This window comes from Microplitis mediator, chromosome 7, assembly GCF_029852145.1.
Source record: "Microplitis mediator isolate UGA2020A chromosome 7, iyMicMedi2.1, whole genome shotgun sequence".
In the NCBI taxonomy this organism is placed as follows: Eukaryota; Metazoa; Arthropoda; class Insecta; order Hymenoptera; family Braconidae; genus Microplitis; species Microplitis mediator.
Window position 1 is genome coordinate 14,774,200 of NC_079975.1, and position 10,071 is coordinate 14,784,270.

General features: G+C 29.2%; 1 protein-coding gene across 1 annotated transcript; it reads right to left on the reverse strand.

Annotated features, from left to right (window-relative positions):
- Positions 1-8,764: 8,764 nt before the first annotated feature.
- LOC130671925 (ankyrin-1-like) lies at positions 8,765-9,292 on the reverse strand. Its single transcript, XM_057476066.1, has one exon. The coding sequence runs from the start codon at positions 9,290-9,292 to the stop codon at positions 8,765-8,767; it is 528 nt and encodes a 175-aa protein (XP_057332049.1).
- Positions 9,293-10,071: the final 779 nt, after the last annotated feature.

Genomic DNA, 10,071 nt, shown 5'->3' on the forward strand with positions numbered 1-10,071 from the left:
AATACTTTTCCTTTTGTGAATTTTCAAATACGTATTATAAAATTTCAAAGTAAAAAAAATTTTTTTTTAGTATGTTTCAGAATTTCCAATACTTGCTTTGATAATTTAAAAATCAAGTATAAATTTGAAGTACGCTTACTAAAATTCATATTTTCTTAATTTTAAATACCAGCTTGATTATTAAATTACGTATATGAAATTTAAAGCTCTTTCTTTTTTTTTTTTTCATTGAAAATACAATTCAAATATCTAGTTATGAAAAGTCAATTCCTTTTGTATTGTAATTTTCAAATTATTTTAACAGTGTAAGCTTTAACTGCTCATTTTTTTTTTTTTTTTTTTTTTTGCATCTCTTAATTAACTGTACCCAACAACAAACCAAAAAAATTAAAATACGTCTAATTTCCTATAATTTAAATCTAAGGTAATTTTAATTTTCCGTTTTCTAACATTTCTTTCTCTTATTTTCCAAAATCAAATTACTCTAATTTAATTACTCATTGAATTACAAAAAAAAATTTCCCTAAAAAAATTATAAAAATTTGAACGACAATTAAGCTTAAAATGCCTTTAAAAATTTTCTCCTCTCTTCTTTTTTTTTTTTTGAAATTAAAATACTTTTTAATTCTCAACACCCTGAAAATTCTAATACACAATTTAAATACCTCTGATCGACTATTACTTTCCTCAATTTTAAAAGCTTGAATTCAATTTAATTTCAAAGTTAGACTAAACATTTTTTCTATTTCCCAAAATTGAAATTAGAATACTTCTAATTAACTATAAAATTAAAAAAAAATACAAATTGAAACATCTATAATCAATCATTTTCCTTCAAAAAAAATTTTTTTTCGAGTGGAGAGTAAAAAGGAACAACAAAGAAAAATACGTTCTTTCTCTTTTTTTTTTTCAGATAATCAATCATGCCGGTTTTCACGGGTATGCGGTTTTTTTACTACCGCGTACTTCATTTTTCACGGAACGTAAGTATTCTATGTCTTTCCTTTTTATATACAGATCTGTCTTGTAATACACCCCCCTTTTTTCTTCAGATCAATCGACGGCTTGCAACCATCCTGGGGATCCTGTGCCAAGGCTTCTTTCCACCATTGATGGCTCTGGACCTGATAGACGAGATTGAGCAGGTCACTGGCCTTCACCCCCCTGCCATCCTATCTGATCTCTACGATCACCTCGAGCGGGTTAATGATGTGCGGATTGCCCGGTATACTCGTGCCCGAATTTCCATTGAGGATTATAATAGGCCGTACCACTACGAGGGTGATCTGGTCCCCATCTAGGATCTTTTATACCGCATCCAGGATTTGTTGGATAGGACGGCTTAAGATCTCCTGATATTTGCTTTATTTTTTTTTATTTAATATGAAAGTTATTTATTAATAATATTGATCTTTTCTTTTTTTTTTTTCTTGATAACCGGTTCAAAAATCAGTGAATTTCATTAAAATATCTGTATAAAATTTTATTTATTCTATTAAGAAAATATTTTCTGAGGAATTGTAAGAACCTATTTAGAAATGTATTAAATCTTGAAACATTATTCAAATCATCTACACAATCGATTTGACGTATTTTTTATCAAGGTAAAAAAAAAGAGAATAGAATTAATTGATCAATATCTCGAAAATTTTAACGTCATATCCGATAGATATTCAAGAACAGATATTTCAACCAAATCATAATTGTCAAAGATAAATTAATTAATTTCTCTATTCAAAAAAAGTGTAGTATTGAATGCTAAAATTTTTATCTGAAATCAATCAATAAATTTAATCATTTTGATCAACACTTTTATACATCGATTATATAATTATTCTGTATACAATCCATACTTTTTTTAAATAATAAAAAAAATTCGATAGCAGAAAAATTTTGTTTTTAACTCGATAAAATTATGTTTACTCTTAGAAAAATTGTTGTAAACAGACAAAGATATAAGTTGTTAGAAAAATAAAGTAATTTCTAACATGAAACAAATAAATTAAACCATGAAATTTAAGTTTTACTGATGTCATACATTCATAGGTCTCACGAAGTATTTAAAAGTTGATGAAAATGTTGAAATATCATTAAAATAAAATACTATTATTTTGTAAAATTAATCTTTGTATTTTTATTAGATTTTTAAATATCAGATTATAATTATTTTAATTTTATGTCAAGAAAGCATAGCCTACGTATAAAATATATATTATTTAATATTTATACAATAATACTATCATCAACTTAAAAGCACACAGAAAAAAAGATTTACTTGGTTCAAGTAAAATATTTACTTCAAAATTTTATTCTTGAATGAAGAAAAAATCATAAGTATTTTAATTTATGTAATGATGAAGAAAATTCTGGCCTTCCTTCTTTGACCCAAAATTTTCTTGGCTCAAGAAAATTTTCATTCAGCCAAGATAGTTTTTTTTCTGTGCAGTTCAATAGAATTATGAAATATTTACCTTAAACTCATGTGGCATTTGTTTGATAATATTTTACTCGCATATAAATTTATTTGATAGTATATATATAAAACATATGATCTATCAAAAAAAAAAAAATTTTAAATATAAATTAAATTAATAGACAAAGTAATATAATTATTTTTAACATAAGACTAATGGATTGAAGAAAATTTATTTGAGCAAAAATTGAAAATATTACAAAAATCACATTTGATTTTTTTTTTGCAAACAGAATTTAACACTTCATGCAAGATAAAATCTTTTCTTGGCACAAAGCTATTTCTCTTAACTTTAAATATACCTTTACCAATAACAACAAACGATACTTTTTTTTTCTGATGATATTACAGATTACATGAATCAATATGGTTTTTTTTTTTTTTTTTTTTTTTAAATGAGTTTTCACAATTATGAAATTTTTTTTGATAGTCAATATGATAATAGTTCACTAATTAATTTAGTCATTTTTTTGGTCATAGTTCAAATATTTCTATAATAAAAACAATGAGGTTACGACAGAAAAGATATGAATTTCAGTCAAACTATCAGTGCTGTATTCATTTAACCCTTCAGCACCCGCGCTATGAGTTTTTTTCTCACACTTGACTTCGAATATTTTTTTCAAAGTAATTTCAAATGGAATGACCTAGTGAAATTTTTTTTATCTTAATAAAATTTCATGCTTTTTATGATTTTGAAATTTGAAAATTATTTCGAACATAAAAAATATTTTTAAAAGATTTATTTGAAAAAGCCATGAGACTTTTTCTCATCACGCGAGTAAAGTAAGGCGTAAAAATTAATACGGTTCGGCTCAGTTCGGACAGTTCCGAATCTTTTCGGCAATCACCGCCATTTTTTTCAGCCGTTACATCTGTCATTACTTACAAAATTAAAAAGTTAAAAAACAAGTACATTATAGAAAATTTAAAAATAAAAATAAGCGAAATATTCAAATAAATTATAAATACGTCATAACTAGGAAAGTGTATAATATTTTTGTTTTATTTAACTTAAAATTTACGGTGCGCCGAAGCGTGAGACTTTCTCTCATCACGCGGGTAATGTTTTACGTTGCTCTAACGCGGGTGCTGAAGGGTTAAGCAAGGGTAACTTGATGCAATGTTTATGTGTTTTAGAATAGACTTCATGTATATTTACATAAAAGACGTATCCTTTCGATAATTAATCTATTTATATAAATCTTGAAGTAAGTAAAACATGAGCTTGATACTATAAAACCTTACTAATCATAAATTTGTAAATTTTCATTTTCAAATTTTTTTTTTCATTTCAAAAAGTATATTGTTAACCCAAGTAGAGTAAATGTTTCCAATTATAGTAATAGTTTCTTGTACCAACAACTAAATAAATTATTGAAAAAAAAACAATTGTGGGCTCATTTATTCAAGCAATAAATATTTTCCGTGAGCCTATACGATTTATAGTCAATAAACTTTCTGCAATCGAGAAAACTTTTTGATCAGAAAATTTATATTCTTAAAAAAGATATTTTTTTTTTTCAGTGTAATATTGATTTAGTCTTGACTTATTTTTTTTTTTTGACCTAAATTGTTTAGTTTCCTTTAATTTAACTTTTTTTTTTTTCGTTTAAATCACCTCATTGCCCTAAATATGACTTATTTTGTCTTAAAGAAAACAACTGGTTGTCAATTCGAAATCTAGTTCTATATTCGACTTAATTTTAACTTGTCTAATTGAATAAATAAAAATTATAATAACCCAATAATGATTCGAAATATATATCCCCAAAGAGAAAACCAATTGATACCAATTATTATTATCCCCCTTTCCTTTTTTTTTTTTTTTTGAGAAAAATGCATTTTAATAATGTCTCTCACTAAGCGATTTCTTCTCTATCGTACCCATACCCTATTTCCAAATTCCTTCGTGATTTCATTCGAGTTCTGACTCGCAACACTGCTGTAAAAAAGGTTCAATTACTCATTGCTCATCAACACTGCATTTTGGAATAATTGATATTTGCGGACCTGTTTTTTGTTCTATTAGAGTGTTACCGTGCCACCAATTACCTGGACAGCCATAACTCGAAGTGATACCGTGTCACCTATTACTTTTTATCGTATAGTATAGGTGTAACATTGGGATAATAAAAAAAACTCCTGAATGCTGTATTAGCAGACCATAAGTGATATAGTTTTTTGTGTTCAGCGCTTCATTACCGCAGGTAAGATTTATTTCCTACGAGAATTTCCTATATATAAAAATTTTAATTTATGCTTCCATTCTGTCTATTATTAATTTTAATGAAATAATCAAAGAAAGAGAAGAAAAATTCCATTATCTATTTCCTGCATTTTAAGAAGTGGGTAAAACTTCCTGATTTGTTTTTTTTTTGTTTCACCATTAACAACTTCCGTTACCCATTTCCCAAAATTCAAATTAAAATACTTTTAATTATCCATTCCCCAACTAAAATTGAAACTTTAAATTACCCGTTTTATAACTAAAATTCTAGCTATTGCTCAAAAACAAAAATACACCCTCTCCTTCCCTTTTTTTTCTCTTTTTTTTTTCTTTTTATACTCGTTACCTTTTTTCTAAATCGCAATAATTGTTTAACATATATCTCTTTCACAATTTAAAGTACTTTTACAGGATTATATATATAAAAAAAAAATCATAACAGCTTGAAATTCAAAATGCTTTACCTTACCCAACCCTGAGATTTAAATTTTAAATCACCTTGACGAGTTATTCTTAAAAATTTTAAAATTTCCGGTTAAAATTCAAAATACTCTAAATTGCCCGTTTTCCAAAATTAACTCAAACATTTTGCTTTCAGCAAAAATTGCACTTAAAAGGTTAAAGTTTAGAATACCTCTTTTTTTTGTAATTCTAATTTACTATAAAATACCTCTAATATTCCATTTGTCAATACTTACAAAATCAAAATCAAATTCCTTTGAATTTCAAAAAAAAATACATCTTTTTTGTAAATAGAAAAATTATTTTAAATACCTTTAAATTCCATTTTAGAACAAACAAAAAAAACCCCAACTAAAATACCTTTAATAAAATCCATTATTTTTCTCTAAAATTCGAATATTTTCTGTTTTCCTCCAAAAAAATTGTATTAATCGCCATTTGCCTTCTTTCACACAAAAAAAAATTAATTAACAATACAGTTTCCTTCTTTCAAGATTCATTAAGAAGTCATTATTCTCTCTCTCATTATTTTCATCCCTCTTTCATTTTCCATAATGAAAAAAAATTTTGAATTGATCACTAAAAAAAAATTCTTAAAAATTTCTTTCTTTCCATGTATGTAATTACGCGTATACATATATACACATACTCATCTACATACACTGACAAAAATTTTAGTTCCTATCATGTTTTCTCTAACCATTCCTCATTCATTCATTCATTTCATTTCGTTCGTTTTTCTTTTAGCAATATGTTCCAACAAGGCGTAACCTTGACCGAGTTCTGCCGACATCGCGCGTCCATATACGTAAGTTTACATAATTTGATCGTCTTTAAACTAAAAATAAAAAATTCGTTCTTCGTTTTTACTTATTTTCTAGATTATTCTCCGGATCGTGGCATATCTTCGGATGCTAATGAACCCACAACCCCCGAACGCTATGAGTCAGAGAACTCGCTAGTTCGGACTCGGGCATTCTTTTACGCACGTACCCTTAGTGCCCCGATGCGATCGTTCCAGTCTCCGGACATACATATTTTCTGGCAATCATGGCCCGAGCTGGAAAAGATCGCTGTCAATAAGATTATCGTCGAGCAGTAAGTATCCGCTTTAATTTTTTTTTCATATATTTTTTTTCTTCTTTTTTTTTCTGTTCCTCTTTCTATTTCATATATAAGTTTTACTAATTTAATTTACACTTCCAGGATTTTGTCCCAAACGCCGCCTGCCTTTCCGGACACGGCCGCATAGAGCTTAACAAAAAAAAATATTCCATTTATTAAGTTTTCTTCTTTTATACATATAAGAAGAAAAGAAAAAGGAAAAGACTAATACGAATATTTTTTTTGATTTACTTTACTTATTACATTGTTATACTCACACTGTACATAATCTAATTGATAATTATCGTAACTATGTGAAAGGTAGTATGCATTTTCCTTATTCATTCAGTTTCCTTTTGGTTCTGTTCATATTAATATTTATTAGAATTTTTCTTTGATCGAAAAATGAAAAATTTTGATTATTTCTTTAATTTGCCCGACGAAAACCAAAAAAAATGGTAAGTAATAAAATTAATTCGGCTATGTTCACTCGACACTGTCATGTGATCACTTGTCTGAATTCCCCCTTTTTTTTTTGTGAACTAATCCTGCACATCTACATATCCGCTACCCTAATGAATTATCGTTCTTAATTTATAGGTGCGAGTAACGACATATTTTATTTGCGGCATGCACCAATCTGATAAAGACAAGAAAATTTGGAATCACAACGAGAAAAGTATAAAAACATCATCAACCAACTAATCTTAACAAAAACGTCAAAAGTAACAGGAAAAGAATGGAAAATTTGAACCAATATTATGCATTTATATCGCCAATCGGGATGGTTTTAAGTTTTGGGATAATGGAAAAAGAAAGGTGAGGAAAGTAGATTTCCTCGCACTTGGTAAGTCCATTAAACTCCCTTTTATTATATTTCTTTTACTTCCTTAATTGTACTGATTCCAAATATTTTATTTAGATGAGCTGGAACCGTCGTGAACTGTAATAATCTGGAAACGTGGGGACTAAAGATAACTGAATTGCAAGATCGAATCACCGTTGGTAAAATCCATCGATTTCCGTACTACCACAACTATAATTATTATTCCTGCAATCTTACTTCTACCCTCACGTCTATCTTCTTAATAAATTTTCCTTTATAATAATATAATTCTTTACTTGCCTTTTTTTCGGTGTTTCCCAACACAACGAATCTCTGTCTTTTATACTTACATTCTTTCTCTTATTTATTTCCCACTCGATTCTTATTAATGTCCGGTGGAATTATGCACAGTTATTCGCAATTATATTTTTGACTTAAATATAGATCATTATTCTTACTTATTGATTAATTCCTCGAGTCGGAGAAAGAATTTATTAGAGTTTCATTTATATGATCTGAAGCCATGCAATAGAAAGCAGCAGAAAGTAAAAATAGAAGAATAGTTTACCGGTACCGGGTTTTCATGCAGTGAAATTTTAAAATTCTTCCTCCCACTCTATTATTCTAACTTATTTCCATTATTATTACTATAGATAAAAAAAATCAGAAGGTGAAATTCGAGTTAATTATTTTTTTTTTTTTTATTTCGTACGGAACTATTGATACATTCAATAATCATTCCATTATCATATATATATATATATATCATCAAAATGACGCGCATGGACCAATAATTATAAATGTGCAAAGAAAAGTGAAAACAGAGAAATAGTCGTTAATACGTGAATTAGCAAAAAAAAAATATATATATATATATTTTTTTTGCTATATATATATATATATATATATATATATATATATATATATATATATATATATATATATATATATATATATATATATATATATATATATATATATATATATATATATATATATATATATATATATATATATATATATATATATATATATTTTTTTTTTGCTTATTCACGTATTAACGACTATTTCTCTGTTTTCACTTTTCTTTGCACATTTATAATTATTGGTCCATGCGCGTCATTTTGATGAGTTCTTCATTATTAATATTACCAACGATTTCATCAAACACATACTTTGGCAAATCTTCTAATGGTATCTTGCTGTTTCTTGTCGCGTTATTTAACACCCGAATAGCCCGTTTGATAAGCTTTTCCCTGAATCTTGCTGCCACGACTTCTTCCAACATTTCATATCCGTAGTGGCCGATCTTTCCTCGTTGAAGATTTCGGACAAAATCCTTATGCCTCATAAATCGCTTCATATTTTCCGTTGATGCTTTCCACACGTCGATAGGTGTCACCTTTCTTTCTCCTTGGCGTATTAAGACAATCTCCTTCATTTCTTCCACTTCCTCTTTACATTTTACTTCATAGTCCTCTTCATCCTGCTTCAAGTACAATAATTCCAGCTCCAAATCCTGGTTTATCATATCACCTATGACTCTTTTCTTTATGAGGAACTGTCTGATTATTAAATGCGTCCAACTGACGTGTCCCTCAGTGGCTGGCTATATTTCGTCCGGCTCTTTTTCGTATCCTTCAGGCAAATTATCATCTTGCCGCGCATATCAGCAGTATTGTACAACGTATCTTCCTTTCTTGTCTTTTAAATTAACATCCGCTCCATTTTCCAGCAGCATTGTTACAATCTCATCATATCCTCTCGCTCCAGCTAGGTGCAATGGTGTTACGTCCCCATTAGTCGTCTGCTGATTGACATTGGCTCCAAATCTTATTAGCATTCTTGTTATTTCCATCTTCCTTATGTGCTCTGGACTGTATAAATTGTCCCCTTCATACCGGCGAGTTAAAATTTTCTTAAATATCATGAATAGCGGTGTCATTCCATAGCAATCTCTATGATTTACTCTAGCCCCTTGTTTTAATAATGCGTTTACCTTTTCCGATTGTCCATATTCCACTGCATAAAATAGTGGTGTTATTCCTTTTTCATCTTCGATGTCCATATTCACGTCGTGTTCAGTGAACAAATTAAATATTCCCATGTACATACGTCGTACATCCAGGTGCGCAGCTGTCATTCCTTCACGATTTCGTGCCTCTGCCTCGACTCCATTCTGTAGCATATATTCCATTATTTCCGCCAACCTTGTCCTGTTCCCTGTCCAACAGCGATGACAAGTTGATGTATTGGTCGATTTCCACTGTCATCATTATCCGCATTGATGTTTGCACCTCGAGCTATGAGCAACCATGCTAATTCCGTTTTTGAATATTTCAAAATTCTGCATAATGGAACTATGGAGTTTGCGTGATCTGGTCCATTTATATTTGCATCCCGCATAATGAGAGCTTCCACCGCCTCTTCCTTTTTTCGCAGCAGTGCCCTTATAATTAGCGCATATCCTTCCCTCCATTCTGGTACATATGACAACCCATAGCGTCTTATTATTGCCGTCACCTCGTTGCTTCCATCCATATCTATTGCTTCATTCATCAGTCGTTTCGCCTTCTCTTGTTCCATCTTCTCTCTTCTTTATTTATCTGCCAACAGAGTAATTTTTATCTATCATTGCTATGGTGATTTTTTTTCTTTCGCTTTATTTTAATAATAATATTGTTTATCGTATTAATACATCTTCAATTGTGGATTTGCTGAATCAGATTCTGAAGCAATATGCGCAAGTTTTATTGTTTCCTGATGAACTTTTTTTTCTTTTACCATCAACTCGACGTTTTTGTTGTCAAATATTCTGATTACCTCGTACGGGCCGTCATAATGATCCTTCATTTTATCTGTCCTCGGTTCTTATAGCAGCCACACCCAGTTGCCGACTTTCTTTCGCTCTTTCCAAGTTTTCTTTCGCCAGCCTACGAGTTGTTTCCAGTGTGTCAACTAACTCATCCAGGTAAT

Excerpts from the sequence above, each read along its gene's own strand:
- LOC130671925 (XM_057476066.1), bottom strand. The coding sequence starts at position 9,292 with ATGGAATATATGCTACAGAATGGAGTCGAGGCAGAGGCACGAAATCGT.